The 19044-nt window shown below is 36.0% G+C and overlaps 1 protein-coding gene across 5 annotated transcripts in view; it reads left to right on the plus strand.

The window, feature by feature from the left end:
- ARHGAP6 (Rho GTPase activating protein 6) overlaps positions 1-19044 on the plus strand; it is a 703646-nt gene that overhangs the window by 635507 nt on the left and 49095 nt on the right. For all 5 annotated transcript variants that reach the window (XM_069063000.1, XM_069063001.1, XM_069063002.1 and 2 more), the window contains exons 4-6: positions 10366-10622; positions 13005-13200; positions 16761-16816. In XM_069063000.1, the coding sequence (XP_068919101.1) occupies positions 10366-10622; positions 13005-13200; positions 16761-16816 (509 nt within the window). The remainder of the gene's footprint in view (positions 1-10365; positions 10623-13004; positions 13201-16760; positions 16817-19044) is intronic.

Raw genomic sequence — 19044 nt, forward strand, 5'->3', positions numbered from 1 at the left:
CACACACACACACACACACACACACACACACACACACACACACACACTCCTAAGCCTCTATCCCTTTTTACCTAAGCCTTTCCACACAGATAGGAATTTTTGGATGCACCTTTGAGACTCCTCATTTTAGTCCTAGAGAATCTAGATGCTATGAAAAGCAGTAGTGGCAACTTTTCCGTGTGTTTTGCAAGGATGAAGAAAATCCCTGTCAAAGACTTGAGATAAATCAGTGGCCAACCTTCTAAAAACCCTAGGAGAGGGAGTGTAAGACCTTTAGGGAAAGCAAGAAGCAAAGGGACCCAATATCAGCATGGTATAATCTAATGAGTAACTACACACAGAAGCAGGGGAAAAGTCCTTTGGAGAAAGCAAAGCTATTGTCATTGTTTAAGCCTGTTGCGTGGAAAAGAACATAAGTTTGATGGAAATCAGAACCAAGGCCTCAACTGTTTCGTCTATGTAATCTCTACCGGTCGTTAATTATTCACATGTATAAATAGTGACATTATAAGCTTCCAGATGCTAAAAATGACAGAACAGGGCTCTGGTTTATTTGCAAATGTTCTGAAGGTTTCTATACTTAACCCAAAGTTTTCTTTGTGCCAGTGGGTTATTATTGCCTACTTTGGGTGAGTCACTGTGTGAGGATTTCTGCTTATCACAACTTTAAAACTCAACATTAGGGGCGGCTAGGTGGTGTTAGGTTCCGGCCTCAGACACTTGACACCCACACAAAAAAAAAAAACTAGCCATGTAACCTTGGGCAAGTTACTTAACCCCAATTGCCCTTCAAAAGGGAAAAAAAAAACTCAGCATTACCATGAACCACTGGGCATTCTTTTCTCCGCATGTTGCATTTATCATTCCACTGTTTGCCACTCTGCTTCTCACATGAGGATCATATGATCCTCTCGATTTATTTTTCATGTAGTTACTAGTCCTACTGTCTGCACATTTCCTGTCTCTTCCCTGACTTGCTGACAGAGGGATGTTTTTTGGTTTTCTTAGAGGACGCAGGACAGATTAAACATCCTTAGAGTATGCCCACCACACTCCTCCAAGATCCTTTCCTTTTTTATTCTCTTCCAGTTTTAATGGCAGTAGAAATGGCCTTTTATCTGTTCTAGAAATATATAAAATAAACTGGCTATATTAGTAGTCTCTGAAGTTAAAGTAGCTGCTTAAAAATGTCCCTTCAAAGTGATCTTGGGAGACTTTTGGATTCCCAGAGCACATTTGTATAGTACGAAAGTATTCTTTAAATGGAGGCAGTTAAGTGGCAATGTAAGTAGAGTGCCAGGCTTGGAGTCAGGAAGACTTATCTTCCTGAATTCAAATCTGGCCTGAAACATTTATTAGCTGTGTGACCCTAGGCAAGTTATTTAACCCTATTTGCCTCAGTTTCTTCATCTGTAAAATGAGCTGGAGAAGGAAACATCAAACTACTCCAGTCTCTTTGCCAAGAAAACCCAAAATAAGGTTACAAAGAGTTGAACATGACTGAACAATAACAACAAAAACAATGCAAGTCTTTAAATAGTAATATTTAACATTGTATGGGCACAATCTAATATTATTCGGATTTTTAAAATTTTTGTTATCAACATCACTAGTATTCTGCATAGCCTTTGGGAAAATATTGTGTTTGAGTGTGGTATGTGTGTGTGTGTGCATGCATAGGTGTATACCTGCATTTTTTTAATGTGTATGCTGACAGTGATAAGGATGGAAATATTTTTCCTTGGTGTATGCTGAAATGAAAAATAAACAGCTTGGCTATCTGTCTCTGGAACATCAAAGAAAGATTATTTTGAAAAGTATGGACATGACTGTAAATCACTAACTTGACTTTTTAAAATGTTACCATGTGGGGTAGCTAGGTGGCACAGTGAATAGAGCACCAGCCCTAGAGTCAGAAGGAAATGTTCAAAAACAGCCTCAGACACTTAACACTTGGTAGCCGTATGACCGTGTAACCCCAAATTGCCCTGCTTTCCCCTGCAAAAAAAAACAAAACGAAAAGAAAAAAATGTTATGATGAATCAGATCCCATTTCTATGAGTTCCAAGGTGCCATCAAAATTATTTTATTGTACTAGAATGAATTGTAGTGAATATTGTTGGGAAGTAGTGAACCATCAGCCATATTTGGGAAATGTTCTCCTTTTACCAAGATGTTTGTAGCTATGAGATTTGACCTATGTTGGCAGGCATCTTCAACTTTTTTTTTTTACTATCCTGAGTTGAATACAATCTACATGGACCTCATAATGCTTGGTTTTTGTTAAATCATAGCTTCCCCAAAACCATTCCATCAAACACATTTTCTAGATTAATGAGCACCCCCCCCCCCCCAGCAAACAGTCTGTTCCAGGACTTTTCTTGCATTTTTATTGTCAAAGCATGTAGAAAAAGTCAAATGTCATCCATGTATATATTACAACCTTCCATCTCTCAGTCAAGCTAACAGAAGTGACCTGCATTCCTTTACCTCATTTCCTCCTTAAGTCAATACATCCTGTTTCCTAAATGAAAAATGCAGTTATTGTTAAAAACTGACAGCAGTCTCCTGAACTATCTCCTTCCCTTCTTGCTGTCCTGATTCAGGAGGAGGATGTTGTTCAGTTTTATGGGGAACTAATATTAATCTTATCATTGCAATGATAAAGGGAAAGCAATGACTTTTTATCTGTATTAGTATAATTGCATTTTAATTTCCAGGTAAAAAATGTCAGTATCATCCTATAGTCAATAAGCAGTAATTACTAGGCTCATATTGTGAGTAGAAGAGTTTACTAGATGGGGGGGGAGAACAGTTTATAATGAAAAATCTCAGATACCTAAAAATTGGCAATATACAATATAATAATAATCTCACCAAATGGTTTCCATACCAAACCCAGTTTGGAGTTCTAATGACGTAGGTCCAAGTCCAGCTCTGACACATTAATAGCAGTGTTATTATGAACATATCACTTAACCTCTCAATGTACCAGACTACATTCAGACCATAAGTTCCAGATCTGGAGTATATCTACCTAGGGAGAAGGAGATTGCAGTGAAATCACAGGTCAAGTAAAAAGAAATGTGTCTCAATATATGTTTAAAGAAACAAACTTGATTTTGATGTGTTGATTTTACCAAGGGTAGTTACGACTTGTGTTCACGTGCATAAACTGCTTTGGAAAACCATGGTTCGATTTAATCAAACAACTGACTGTTATGAAAAGGACAAATGTGTAACTGATTATCACCTAATTGGTTGAATTCAGCTCCTCACCATCACTAACAACTACCACCACCAAAAATGAAGCAATATAAAATAGTATGTTTACAGGTAGAATAGTATACAATAGTATTTTTAAAGTACAATTTCCACACTTCAGGGGGAAAAGTACTGGTTTTCTTTAACTTGCTACTTAAGGAAGATAATAGTAATAATATTTAAATTGTGCCTATGTGCCAGGCACTGTCTAAGCACTTTACAAATAATATTTCATTTGATTCTCATAACAGCCCTGGTAGGCCGATGCTATTATTATCCCCATTTTGCAGTTAAAGAAACTGAGGTAAACAGAGGTTAAGTGACTTACCTAAGGCCATACAAGTAGTCTGAGTCTGGATTTGAACACAGGTCTTCCTGACTTTTGGCCTAACTGTCTAACACTCTGACTAATGTCCACAGTTAGGGAAAATGATAACAAAAGTGGTGAATTCTGTTTAAGTTTACTTTTCTCTTCCCAGATATCATTAATTGTTGATTTAACAGAAATCTTCTACCAAGATTTCCACCCTTGGTAAATTAAAATGTTTCTGGCAATTCGCACCTTTTTATGAAATATAAAACTTGTGGAATTTCAACATATTCATAGAAATATGAATTTATTTTCATTTCCTAATAGGTTATAATTAGAGAAAAATGGTTGTCTTTAATGGCCATGGAAGTCAACATTTTCATCATGCCATGCCCTGAATGTTTTCCCTTTGTATATAAACTTTGTGCTGAGTTTTCTTTTAAAACTGTTCATAATTTAATGCTCCATCATATGCAGTTAATGTGTTTACTTACTTCTTTTTTAAAATTTTATTATTTCTTTATTTTTTGTCCTTTATGGATGGGGAAGGCAAGGCAATTGGGGTTAAGTGACTTGCCCAAGGTCACACAGCTAGTGAGTGTTAAGTATCTGAGACTAGATTTGAACTCAGGTCCTCCTGATTCACTGCACCATCTAACTGCCTCTGTTTTCTTACTTCTATGCAATACACTTATTGCCTCCACTCAACCTTTTGTTTCTGTTCTTACAGCCATTCTCTCTTCTCTTCACCTACACAAATCTTAAACTTTACCCATATTTCAAAATGCAACTCAAGGCCATGAATCCTTAATTATTTCTGCCAAACTCCTGAATTTCTTAAACTACATGTCTTAGCCCTTAATTATAGATTTTACTGTATCTTTTCATGAGATGCCAGATCAAGAGCTATATTTCAAAACCCATCTAAAATAAACCCTTTGTTCAAACCCAGATCCTCTGACTTTTGATTGTTTAATGTATTTTCTATATCGTCTCTCCCCAATAAGCTCCTTAAGGCTGGGGACCTTATCTTATTCTATGTTACCCACAGAATCTAATATAGGTCCAAGAGTAATAGGTTCTGGGGCAGCTAGGTGGCACAGTGAATAGAGCACCAGCCCTGGAGTCAGGAGGATCTCAGTTCAAATCCAGCCTCAGACACTTAACACAAAAAAACTAGCCATGTGACCTTGGGCAAGTCACTTAACCCCAATTGCCCTGCCTTTCTCCCCTCCAAAAAGACAAAAAAAAATTTTTAAGAGTAATAGCTCTTTAATTAATACTTAATAAGATGGTAATTAATTTGAAAATTTTTATTTTACAGACTTCAGGATTTGGGCTTTACCCATGATAGTTCCAATTAATGCAAATCAAAGAGTTCCCTCCAAACATAAACATTAGGGATTATAGCTATTTTTCTGTTTTTTTCTTTTTTCTTCTGATTTGAATTCATATTTATTTGATTACCTAGGAAACTAATCTGCATGTAGATATTCATTTCTAGATATTTCTCTGTCATGCCTCAGCTAGGGTGCCCTCCTGGTTTCTAGCTCCCTTCTATGTATTATCTTCCCCCACTAGTGTGTAAGCACCTTGAGGACAAGAGCTCATTGCTTGAATGTGTATGTCCAATCCTTAATATAGACATGGCACATAGTAAACACTTAAAAAATGCTTTAACTCACTATCTATCCTCCCTCAGTCTTAATAATAGGGACAAATAGAAATACATTCTCCTATTTATTCTTTTATTTTTTTTTTGGAGGGGGAAAGGCAAGGCAGTTGGGGTTAAGTGACTTGCCCAAAGTCACACAGCTAGTTAAGTGCCAAATATCTGAGGCTACATTTGAACTCAGGTCCTCCTAACTACAAGACCAGTGCTATTTATTCTATACTATTATGACTTTTTGCCAAGAAAACCCCAAATAAGATCATAGAGAGTTGGATGTAACTTAAATGACTAAAAAACATTATGACTGACCTATTTCTCTTTGTTTTGCTAACTGTGAGAGGCTTTTAGAAATTATTTTTTACTTGATAATCTCCAATTTATCCTGTTTATAACTTATATGTACATAATTGTTTGCATGGTTTCCCCCATTAAACTATGAGCAACTTGAGAATAGGGATTGTCTTTTGCCTTTTTTTTTTAATACCTATCACTTAGTACAAAGCCTGGTACATAGGGAGAATTCAATAAATACTTCTTGACTTGTGTTGATTTATTTGCTAGAATTTTATGTAAGGCACAGTTTTGCAAATGTTGCTTTGAATTTATGTGTTTCCATCACCAAATAGTTTTGGAAATAAATATAAGACCAGCTTTATAGAATCTAATTACATCCCTTTAGGCACCATAACTAAAATTTTGGGCCTCATCATCAGATAAATGTTTATTATCCACCAAGGGGGACATGTATATTCCCTCCAAGCTCACATAAATGACAGAATGGAAAAAAAAAAACTGCATGCAATCTAGGTAATTATCCTTTTTATCATTTATTTATTTATCAATATTTATTAATTTGTTAATATTAACTATTATCTAGTTATCAGAGCTGTAACTAGGTCAGGATGACTGAGATTTATGTACAAGTGTCGATTCTCCAGATAGTGAAGGAACTTCTTCCATGGCCTAGACCATCCACAGCCTTCCAGTTTTCTTTCCTGACTCTCCAGTCTGTATCCTGCAATATAAATCCCTCTTCCCTTGCCTGACTGCTGCTCTCATCAGTAGCTCCATTTTACAGTGAGGAAACTGAGACAAACATTGTTTAAATGATTTGCCCCAGGTCACACAGTCAAATGTCAGAGACTGAATTTGAGCTCAGGTATCCCTGCCTCCAAGCCTGGTGCTCTATCCACTGTGCCACCTAATACCACAACATTTCTTGTATATACTCCTCTCCTCTAACACTATCAACACCCCTGTGTAGACCCTTGTTGATTCATGTCTACTATTGAGTCTTCTTGTCCCAAGTCTCTTGTACACACCAAACAATCCTTCATTCAGCTGTCAAAGTGATATTCCTAAACAAGGGACTCCATGTCCCACATCCAGACATGTTTACTGTCTCTTATGCCTAGAAAACTCTCCCTCCTCATTTCCTTCTCCTACTGGCTCCCTTCAAGTCTTGGGTAAAAATCTCACCTTCTACAGGGAGCCTTTCCCAGTTGCCTTTAATTCTAGTTCCTTCCCTCTACTGATTATTTCAGATTTATCACACATATGTGTATATGTGTGTGCATATATGCATATACTTGTATGTATGTAGTCAATTGTCAACTTTCACGGGGATTAATGTTCTTAGAAAACAGTGAGAAAGTAAAAAATGTGAAGGTTCTCCCCAGTGGGAAATAGGAGATTAGGTTCCCATGATCACCAATAACTGTAATCTTTTGCTAGAGATTGGTGAAAATACACTTTTCTGCATATAATTTTTATAACAAAACATTAATTCTGATAATTTGCACTTTTCCTAACACTGTAACCATGAAATAACCCACAAAATGCAGTACATAAAATAAAACTTATAACATTCAAAACATTTTTCTCACTAGCAGTTCCCTAGAATTCTGTGAACTTTTGTACTAACATCTCAATAAAAAACAAACAAAACTGATTTCATACTATTCACTTTTCATTACACACAAAATCTTACAGTACCATGAATACTATACAACAAATAAAATTCTTCAAAACGAAAACATTTTTTAACCTGAATCTTACCTTCCATTGTGTTAGATGGTGGTATGAGGGCATTGTACTGTATACTATACTGCTATAAACCTCTCTACCTTGGCTGCCCTCTGAAAACTGATGGAGAGGTTGCTGGAACTATAGACATTGCTGTTGGAAGACCCTGAGACTGGTGAGGTCTAGACATAGCTTTAGAACACAGAGGACATGCAGTATACTGTGAGTGCATAATTATAAAACAGAAGTTGAGTTTTAAAGCAAACAAGGAAAATATGCAAGAAATGCACAGGGAAGTGAACAAGACCAGTGATGCTCCTGTTAATTAATATACCAGCTGCTTCACAAACTTGCACAGGCCTCTCATTTTTCTCTCTACTATGCATAGTCGGGACTGTGCACAGGCCACCAATGCAAAAGTGAAAATGAGGTTCCTAATGAAATAACATAAATGCTTGAGGTGCTGAAAGTTAAATGCAAGAATGTTGAGGTTTGCCTGTAGTTTCTTTGTACATAGTCATTTGAATATTTTCTTCCATATTAGACTGAGAGCTTCTTAAAAGCAGGGACTATCTTTTGCCTTTCTTTATATATCCCCTGTATTGAGTGCAGTGCCTGGAAAATAATAGATGTTAAATAAATGTTCGTTCACTGACTTCTTGTTGGAGGAGTCACCTTGTTAAGTTCAGAGAAGCTGGCCTCCAGGCTTTTTCTCTTCAGATTTGGAAGGGCCATGGTGACCATGAAACAAGCGAAAACACAAAGTGGCCCTCAGTCCTGTGAGGAACAGCGACAAAGTGACAGAGAAGGGACAGAGATGCTCAGGATCACACAGTTCACACACCATTTAGAAATAATTCAATTGTTAATATTCTTCACATGCAACTTTGCACACCACTGGGGCAATTGCACAACATCTACATAAACCTTCGTGCTGTGATACTACTAATGCATCATAACTACCAGAGTGCAAAAAAGTAGCAGATTAGTGAAAAGATGGCTCATGCATTTTCCTAAGAGAGGAACATGAAGAAACTGGGGAAGTTTTCTTTGTCCTTCCATAGACAAGATACACCATTTCTTAGGGCATATGAGTGTCGGAATGAGTGTATGAATATAATTTTAACTTAACATCACTTGCAAAGGATGAACAACTAGCAATATTCTTTAAGAATTTGGTAAGATTTTACACACTAAGTCAACTTATTCTTAGATATCTGATGACTTCACTGAGAAAGTAGTTGCAAAAGAAGCCCACAAATACCAAGGAGAGTTAGTGGAAATGAATAAGTAATAATAATAAATATACAAAAAATAAAATGAAAGAGACCAAAGTTTTGTAGACTATTTCGAAGTCTCACATAAATATTTGTGATAAAAATATCACAAAAAATATTTAATTTTTTTCAAGATGAAAATTAAAAGCACAGGGCAGCTAGGTGGCTCAGTGAATAGAGCACTGGCCCTGGAGTCAGGAGGACCCAAATTCAAATCCAGCCTCAGACATTTAACACAAAACTGGCCTTGTGTAATGGGAATGTAAATTTTAAAGATCTTCCCTGCCCCTAGGCTAAAGTGCACCTGGAACCTGGGGGTTGGGAGGCTTGTTTTTCAGTAGATACTTCTTGATTGGCCAGTGGGTCGAGAAAGTTGTTACATTCTCTGAGCCAGGAGAAGGCTATATAAGCCCTGATGTGTAGCTTTGTTTTGGGGCTCACTTTGAGAAGTGTTCTGTGATTTGATATGGATTCTGGGAAGCCATTGTCCAGAGCCCCCTGGCTTTGGAACCCAGATGTTGAAACCCAGATGTTGATTGGGTATGGATGTAATGGTTGGACAGTTTGAAATCTGTCTACTTGATCTGTTTCTGTCTTGATAATTCTGTCTGTATATTCTGAAGTTTGGGGTGCTGACCTCTTTCCCCTGAACTAGGTAAATGATACATATTTGACTGATTAAAGTAAGCTTGTTAAACCATTTTGAGTTGCTTTCCTTTAACAAAGCAGATCCAAGAACCTGTATTGGCAGCAAACCCTGAGGACGCTTGGGGTGCTTGCTGCTATACCGTGTGACCTTGGGCAAGTCACTTAAACCTATTTGCCCTACCTTCCCCCCTCCAAAAAGCAAAAAAAAATTAAAAGCACAATATGTGGCAGGCACTACATATCATAATAAAAACATGACAGTAGGGGTAGCTAGGTGGCACAGTGAGTAAAGCGTCAGCCCCGAAGTCAGGAGGACCCAAGTTCGGTTCTGGCCTCAGACACTTAACACCCACACAAAAAAACTAGCCATATAACCTCGGGCAAGTTACTTAACCCCAATTGCCCTCCAAAAGGCAAAAAAAAAAAAAATGACAGTATTCATTAGTTTCTGGTCCTTTGGTATCTATAAGATACATAATTTATGAGCTTTATGCAATAGTTCATTAATGGAGATCAAATTAAATTTATCATACATTAAATGCACATGCTATGGGAAAAATAGAGCAGCTAGGTGGTATAGTGGATAGAGCACTGGGCTTAGAATCAGGAAGACTCGTCTTCATGAGTTCAAATCTGGCCTCAGACACTTACTAGTTTGGTGACCCAGGGCAAATCATTTAACCCTGTTCACCTCATTTCCTCATCTGTCAAATGAGCTGAGAAGGAAATGCCAAAACACTACAGTATCTTTGCCAAGAAAACCCCAAATGGGGTCACAAAAAGTTGGACACAACTGAAAGGATTCAACAACAAATGTGTGCAAAGCATGCTACTAGGTAAAGTAAATATAACTATAAATATGAAACAGTCCTTCCCATCAAGGAATTCATACCCTACTAGGGAATGAGGTAAGAGAATATGTTAAATACATAAGTAGGATAGTATGAGGGTCAACAGAGAAATTTAAAGGAATTAAGAAAATCTGAGGGAGGAGGAAATACCTTCACTTGAAGAAGTCTTCAGAGATGAGATGGCAGCCAGCTAAATAAATTAGTAGCTTCTGAAAAATCTTCATTTAAAATTTTCTACCTTGCAAAAGTTTGTCTGAAAGAGGACTGCTGAGTATTTTATTTTTGTTTTTATAACGAAATCCTGTTCTTTAATTCCAGAATTTATACCCCAGGCTTTTGGAATGCCATTATCCCAAGTAATTGCTAATGACCGGGCCTACAAACTGAAGCAGGATTCTCAGAGAGAGGAGCAGAAAGATGCGTCTGATTTCGTAGCTTCACTTTTACCATTTGGAAGCAAGAAACAGAACAAAGAACTCTCAAGCAGTAATTCATCTCTTAGCTCAACCTCAGAAACACCAAATGAGTCAACATCCCCTAACACTCCAGAACCTGCTCCACGTGCCAGGAGGAGGGTAAGCTTGCCTTTATTCTTCTGTGATGCCTAGATACCCTATGTGTAGATTTTAAGTAAATTAAAGAACCATACGCAATCCCACCTGGAATCTAAAATTTTAGCTTTTGTCCGTACAGCAGAAAACTATTAACATAATTTTATTTTGTCTTTTTTTTTTTGAGGGTGGAAGGCAGGGCAATTGGGGTTAAGTGACTTGCCCAAGATCACACAACTAGTAAGTGTTAAATGTCTGAGGTCGGATTTGAACTCAGATCCTCCTGATTTCAGGGCTGGTGCTGTATTCACTGTGCCACCTTTTAGCATAACTTAATGGAAAGAGATCACCTGGATCATCGATCACGGGACTATAGAGGCTAGAGTAGGAAAGGTCCTTAGAGGTCATGGAATCCAACTTCTTAAACTTTCTACTTAGGAATTGGGGCCTAGAGAAATCATGTGACTTGCTAAAGGGTGACCCAGGTATTAAGTAGCTATTCTCATGCCTTTTAACTCCAAATACAATGATTTTCTATCATCTCAATAAGGATTTGGAATCAGGAGACCAGAATTCGAGTCTCAGCTGAGATTTTATTCCTTGAGTGCTATTAAATGGGGATAATAATACCTTTACATTCATAGAGTTGTTTATGAGGAAAACACTTTGTAAGGTATGAAGTTCTGTCTAATTTTGTGATATTATTTATAGTTTAGTGTAGAAATAAATAGGTTGATAGTTCTCATCAGTGTGTCTTGAATTGAAATGAATTGAATTGAAATAACAGCAGTCCCTATAAACCCTAAAGAAAGGGTTTTTGTAGTTTCTTTTTTTTCCTAATCAAATTTTGCTATGGAAGCAATGATAAATATTTTGTTAATTCAAAGAAAGGTTTTGTAACCAGTCTTGTGGATTATTGGCTAAGGCAGGCAATAATTTCATCCAAAATGTTCTATCCATTTGAATAAACAACATATCTCTTTTATGTATCTTTTAATGAAGTGGTGTCAAACTCAAGTAGAAAAAAGAGACCCCTAAATCATATATAAGGATCCCTGTGGAAGCATATTGACTTAGAAAACTACATATTGATATTATCTATGTTTTATTGTATTTTCATTTAGCTTGTTAAATATTTTCCAATTCCATTTTAATCTGGTTCAGGAATATTGTGGGCCATATGTGATTCATGGGTTACTTGTCTGACACTTTTATTCTAATTAGTGGTTTCTAATAATGATAATAATAAAAAATCTAATAAATAAATGGACTAAGTTATCCCTAGTTTTTAACCTTTCACTCATTCTATATAGCCTTTTACCCAGTGTTTTACCTATTATAGTTCATGTGCCTAATTAAGCACCCATCAGCAGTAAATATGAGTGGCTAGATGGCACAGTGGATGGAGTCCTGCAGTCAAAAAGACTTGAGTTCAAATACAACTTCAAACATTTACTAGTTGTGTGACCCTGAGCAAGTTACTTAACCCTGTTTCCCTCCGTTTCCCCATCTATAAAATGTACTGGAGAAATAAATGGCAAATCACTCCAGTATCATTGCCAAGAAAAACCCAAATGGGGTAATGGAAAATTGGACATTACTGAAACAATGTACTGACTCTCCTGATATCTGCTACTTAATAATACTAATAATAATAATAACTAATATGCAGATAGCACCTACTTTATACCAGTCACTGTGCTTACACTTTAAATGTTATCTCATTTGATCCTGGAAGGTAAGTGCTATTATTATCCACATTTTTATAAATGAGGAAACTGAGACAGAGGTTAAGTGACTCATCCAAGATCAAACTATTACATGTCTAAGGCTGGATTTGAATTCAGGTTTTCCTGACTCTAGGCACAGCACCCTGTCCATACACATCACCAAGCTATTCCCATCTGTATTGAGAAGGTATAAAAGGATATGTCAGTCCTCATTTTTATTTAAGTTTTAAGGAATTGTTCTCATAGCACTACTGCCTTTTAAAATTTAACTTTTTAAAGAATATAAATTCTTGAATGTCTAATCAGATTCCTTTGACTTGATTCTATTTTCTGATTTTTTTTTTCTTACTTAAATTTGGTGGGCAAGTCAAAATGCTTTAATTGCACTTTCTCACCTCTTCTCCCTTTGGAAAATGAGGTCTCTTGTTGAAATTGCATGTAGCATGACATTATCTCTCTACCCCTTCTTTGTGGTAGGTTGGTGACTTTTTCCAAAGGCCTTTAAGAAAGCATTTTCCCTTATATTACAAACAACCTAATTAAATCAAGCAAAGTTATTTCAAGTTATTTCAATCAACAGTTGTGACCAAAAATATTTACTTGATGTGACCTGGATTGTGGTTGTTTTTATTTTATCCATCTGTACTGATTGCATATGTGTGTGTGTACTTTACAGGGTGCAATGTCTGTGGACTCTATTACAGATCTAGACGACAATCAGTCCCGACTATTAGAAGCATTACAACTGTCTTTGCCAGCTGAGGTTCAAAACAAAAAAGAAAAAGCAAGAGATAAGAAACTGAGTCTAAATCCTATTTACAGACAGGTTCCCAGACTTGTGGACAGCTGCTGCCAGCATTTAGAAAAACATGGTAAGTGACCTTCTGTATCAACAATATCAGATAAAGAGAAGACAAACAGCATTCATGTGAAAGCTCCATTGATTGTACCTGGGCTAGTTTGAAATTTATAATTTAGCCTCTGACTTAGATATTTGCGTTCTGAAGAAATGTTATCAATGTGAAGAAATTTTTTTTCTAAACAACTTAAAAGGGTAGCCAAAATTTCAAGGTAAACTAGTTAGTATATTTATCGAAAATAAATTGGTATGCTTCTCACAAATCATTCAGACTTACATAATTATTTGTTAATTAAATTATGGATAACAACTTATACAAAATACATACTTTAATTTACTGGATGTAATTCAAAGCAATACAATTGTATTTCTTGAAAAATATCCTATTTTTTTCAAGTTTTCCACTCATCTTGATCAGTTCTTCCCCTTATTATTCTGAATTGATAGATTTTTACTATAGATATATTTTAAATGCATATATATATATATATATATACACTCCTTAAAATTTAGAAGTAAATGTTTCAGTAGATGGTTTCCTGTCTTAATTAGCTCATTCTATTTGTAGATCACCACACACTTTATAGAGTACATTGGCCATACTTAATGAAATTAATCAGTTCACAATAATATAACATGTTTTATGCTAGATGAAAATAGTAATTGGGGAATTTTGCTATCATGTAGATTTTTCATTTTGCCTCTAAAATCATTATCTGTTTCTAAAATTATTACTATATCTGATGAATTCAGGGTCCTAGAATAAGTTAATTCTGTTCAATTCAACAAATATTTATGTGCTAGAAATTGTGCTAGATGCTGGGACTATAAAGACAACCAAACCCTCCCTATCATTTTCCTGAATGCCTTTAAATCTGTTCTCCAAACATCTAGGATTATCCCCAGTTTCCTTTTCTTTCTATGTCACAAACTGCTTGATGAAGCATTCACTTGCTTACAAGATTTAGAGCATTTCTATTTAAGCAATGACTCTTCTTTATTGGTTAGAATTAAAGCCAATATCCCAGGGTTCCCCTCTTCAGTCCCTCCACTTTTGGAAGGATGAAATTTTCATCAAAGCAAATCACAAATTTCTCAGTTGCTCTGCCTTTGGCTATGAGACACTTCCAGTAGATGCTTGAATAGTTAAAGGACTTTGTCACTCTAATGGCATTCTTCTCTGCCAAGTTTATGTTCTGTTTCCCAAACTCCTCTTCTAATTCCTCCTGTCCAAGTGTCTGCAGTCCAAAATAATATACCATCTGCTTCTCCCTCCTTTAATCCTCAACCACATTTCTCCATCATTATTTCAAATGAAGAGCACTGACTATTTTTCAAAATAAGGTTTGAAACTCAAAATCTGGTGGAAACTAATAATGTAAATCAGAAGTTAAGCACTTAAAAAAAAACAAAATAAGGTTTGACTTTAAATCTTACAAATGAGTATCAAAAATCCTTAAAACCTCCCATAAAATAATTTAACTTATAAAATTTCTATCAGTTCCACTGTTTTTATGCCTTCTGTATCAATCTCAGCTGACATACTGTGATTATATTCTATTTTTAAACATTTTATGAATGATCTACTAAGTTACAGGCACTATGCCTTTTCTGCCTTCAGATAATAAACTGTGTTCTCCCAAACACAAATTTCAGGGGAAAACAAAGTGAAAAGAGAGCCAAACTATATGATATCACAATTTTTATATTCAACATCCAATTCTCTAGTTCTGTGTTCCCAACTGCTTTGATTTTTCTGGCTAGCTTAAAGGAATCTTTTCTTTTTTTTTTTTTACTAAAATAGTGAAGTCATGGCACAGAAATTTGAGAGAGAAAAAGATATATATATATAGAGAGAGATATACACATATATATATATATACACTTACATTCCTATATAGAAATGGGTATTATAATTTGCATTTCTTTGTCTGGCTTATCTTTTCTTTGATGTAAGTCTATTTTCATTATTCTGAGTTAAGGAATATTGACTCTATAGAATTTTTCTCATCTTTGATGCATATCACACTAGAAAAGTATCCTATCCATAAGAAGCAAAAGAACAAAAGCTTTGGGAGTATTAACCCAGAACCAAATAAATTAAAATGGCACAGTCCATGTCAATGCCATGACCTCCACTAAAGTCCTGCTCCATTGCCTTATCTGTGCTGTGGAGAGAACCTGGTATTCTAGAAGTCTCTACCAGATCTGGGAGATTCTGCCAAGTTGGAGACACTGGAAGTATGGAAAGGAAAAGAAAGTAATACCTCATTTACTCAGAGGTCATTTTCTGGCATCCTTAACTAGAACGCTGATTCAAATCTAACCTCTATTATCCATGTAACTTTGGGCAAATTGCTGGGACACATTATGCACATCTCTAAAATGTGAAAATTGAAATAAATGGCCTTTGAAGTCCCTTCCAGTACTAGACCTGTGAAACAACAACGGACCTAGTCCAAAACAAAATAAATAATAAACACAAAGAAAAGAAGGAAGGAATGATGGGGGAAGGGAGGGAGGGAAGAGAGGAAAGGAAAAAGGAAAAGAATGAAGGCGGGAGGGAAGGAAAAAAAAGATCAAGGAAACTGAGCAGTTACCATGTATTTTACAAAGTCCATGTGCTAATAGCCCATATACTTTTTTCATTGGAGAGCCCTTCTAGCTCTCACTCAGTTCTGACAATTCCATAACCACTTAATGAGAATCTATTATTGTAAAAGTTGAAAATTCGCAGATTGGAATCAAGTCAACCTATTGACACATAATGGGCATTTGACCCTAAACAGGACATTTAACCTGTCAGTAGTCCAGGAAACTTTCTTAAGAATGTTAGAAAGCAATTGCAGATCAGCATTGATACAGGGAGTTTGCTCACTGAAAGCATTGAAACAATTGTTCTGGAGTTTAACACATGGTAAAGAGCTTGGTCATCGTTTTATTTATCTACTTTAACAGATTAGAAGCATTCAAATAGAAATTAAAAGTGGGGATTGAATGAATTATTGAATTTAAATATTTGGAAGAGTCCTAAGATATTTTATAACCTCTGACTCTTATTTTTCAGAAGAAGAAACTGAGGCTAAAAAAAAAAAGGTTGGCCAATTTGGCAGGGCTAAGTTAGATTATGGGAGAAGCATTCTCTTAGGAACAGAAGGAAAAAAGCTAGTTTAACTCCTGACTATGAGAGATAAGACAAAAACAACAACAAACAATCGGATGGTGATGATGATGAAATTGAGTCAAGAAAAGGTTTCTTATGTTTTGTTTAATCATACAAAGAAACATTAAAGCATTTTCGATATATTTCCATTAAAATTATTTAAAATGTTCAAAGGTTATGATAAAGTTCAGTTACTTGGAAAATTGACTTACGTGGAACAGTACCTCCCCATCGTATATGGAAAAATGAGTCATTTCTGAACTTTGGTTACCTACTCCAGAATCTTCCTGTGCTGCCTATTGCCAGGCTGGTTTTTTTTTAAATAATATTCTTTTGCTTTGTTTTTGTTTGACTTTCAACAATATGAAACAATGAAATAGGGTTGTTTGCTTCATGTGTTGTGTTTGTAGGTCTCCAGACAGTGGGAATATTCAGAGTTGGAAGCTCAAAAAAAAGAGTAAGACAGGTAAGATGGGGAAAAAAATATCTTTTAAATGCCTTTTCCAGTTTATCATTAATACAACTTGGGTACTTTGTCCAGTGTTATTCATCAACAAGCTTTTGTCAAATATCTATTATGTGTCATGTGACACATAATAGATATTTGACAAAAGCTAGGTGATAAAAGGGAAGAAAAAAAGCATTTTATATAGGGCTTCCACTGTGTCAGACATTGGACTAAGTACTTTCATAATATTATCTCATTTGAGACTCATAAAAATCCTTGCTTTTATCTTCATTTTATGGTTGAGGAAACTGAGGCAAACAGGGTTAAGTGACTTGCCCAGGGTCACACAACTAGTAAGTATCTGAGGTCAGATTTGAACTCAGCTTTTCCTGACTTTATATCTATGCTCTATCCACTGCACCACCTTACTGAGGATACAAAGACAAAAATCAATTAGCCTCTACCTTTAAGGAACTTAAATTCTAACAGGAAAAGCAATAGGTATGTAGAGAAGTAAATACAAAATATATTCAAACTCTTTTGGGGTGGAGAGAGCTAGCAACTGGGGGAATCAGGAGAGGTCTCCTGTTGGAGGTAGTTTAGTAATAATACCAACAGCTCCCATCTCTGTACTCCTTTAAATTTTTCAGCGTTTTTCCCCCATGACAATCCTGTGGAGTATATCATGCAAATCTCATTATTCCCCTTTTGCAGATGAGGAGGCTCATCTTGATGTAGCAGTATTAGTGCGCGTAAAGATGGTTGTTGACATGTCTTTTCAACTGTGAGGTAGTTTTTGAGAAGACAGCAGTACCTATCCATGGCTTTGTGGTAAAAGGGATGCAAACTGTGGAGTTTGTTTGTTAAAAGGAAATTTCAAATAATGCCCTCCTTTGGCTTGGCCCAAATGGAAAAATAAGGGGTTCCAGCTAGTGTTTAAAAAAAAAAAAAGGTCAAATTTAATGAAGCTGAAGAAATTACATTTCACTTACAATACCTGACACTGCCTTGGGTAAATGTCCATTCACTTACCCGAACTGATGAAGTTAAAGGGGATTTCAAAAGACTTTGGCATGCTCAAAGGCAGAGGCTAATATATACCCCAGCTCATTCAGAGTAGGAAACCCTTATTTAAAAACACATTTTTGCAACCACTCTTCTCTTCCCTGGGATTTCCTCCATGATATCTTCTTATGTATTTAAAGACCTTACAGATAAGATTGTTCACAATCTTTGGAAAATCATGGAAAAAAGGCAAGGTGCCTAAAGATGAAAGAATAGAAAATATTATAGTAATTTTTCTAAAAGGGACAAAATGGTAGATTCTAGAGACTCTAAGTCAGTGAATTTCACATAGAACTTAGAAACAACCTTACTAAATCTGGCATAAATATAGTAAACTTCCAGGAAGAGAAGGCTACCAAGGGTGAAGTAACCCATTTTGGAAAAACAGAGCAAGTTAAAGTTTCCCTGTTTGATCAGTATTGGGATTGGGCCTATGAAGAGCCCAAGCAAGATAAGGAAGGAAGGAAGGAAGGAAGGAAGGAAGGAAGGAAGGAAGGAAGGAAGGAAGGAAGGAAGGAAGGAAGGAACGAAGAAAGGAAGAGAAGGAACAAGGAAGGAAAAAAGAAAAAGAAAGAATATAAATAATTCCTGTCTCATAATAGTCTTACCAAATTGCAAAAGCTTCAAGTTTATATATGGGGAAGGCCTATAAGTTTGTTAGATTGGCTCAATTCAGAGAAGTTTGTCACTAGGTTGTCTTTTGGGAGTGACATTCAATGGTTTTAATGGCCATTTGCCAAGTTATAAATCGGTTGCAATCAGCATCAGTCTCCATACCACTAAACCACAAATGTTGTAGTATTAAAATGTTGGGCTGTGTCCAGAGGACAGTAAGCAGGATAGTAGAAGAATTCTATAATGTTCCATATGAGATATGGTTGAAAGTTCTGAGGCAGTTTAACCTAGGAAAGATAGGAAGACATGATAATAATTTTCAAATATATAAAAAGACTGTATAGTGGAGGAGTGACTAGATTTACTCTTTTTACTCCAGAGGACAGAACCAGGAACAACAGGTAGCAATTATGGGATTGATTTTCAGATTAATATTTGGAAGAGATTCCTAACAATTCAAAGAATTTGGAAACCAGGATTTAGAACTGGAAAGGAATGGAGAGATTTTCTGGCCATGCTATCATAGGTTAGAATTGGAAGAAGCCTGTGAGGTCACCTAGTCCACC

The sequence above is a fragment of the Petaurus breviceps genome, unplaced genomic scaffold (assembly GCF_028583685.1).
Source record: "Petaurus breviceps papuanus isolate PSGF00001 unplaced genomic scaffold, PetGlider_PUasm1.0 90515, whole genome shotgun sequence".
Taxonomy (NCBI): Eukaryota; Metazoa; Chordata; class Mammalia; order Diprotodontia; family Petauridae; genus Petaurus; species Petaurus breviceps.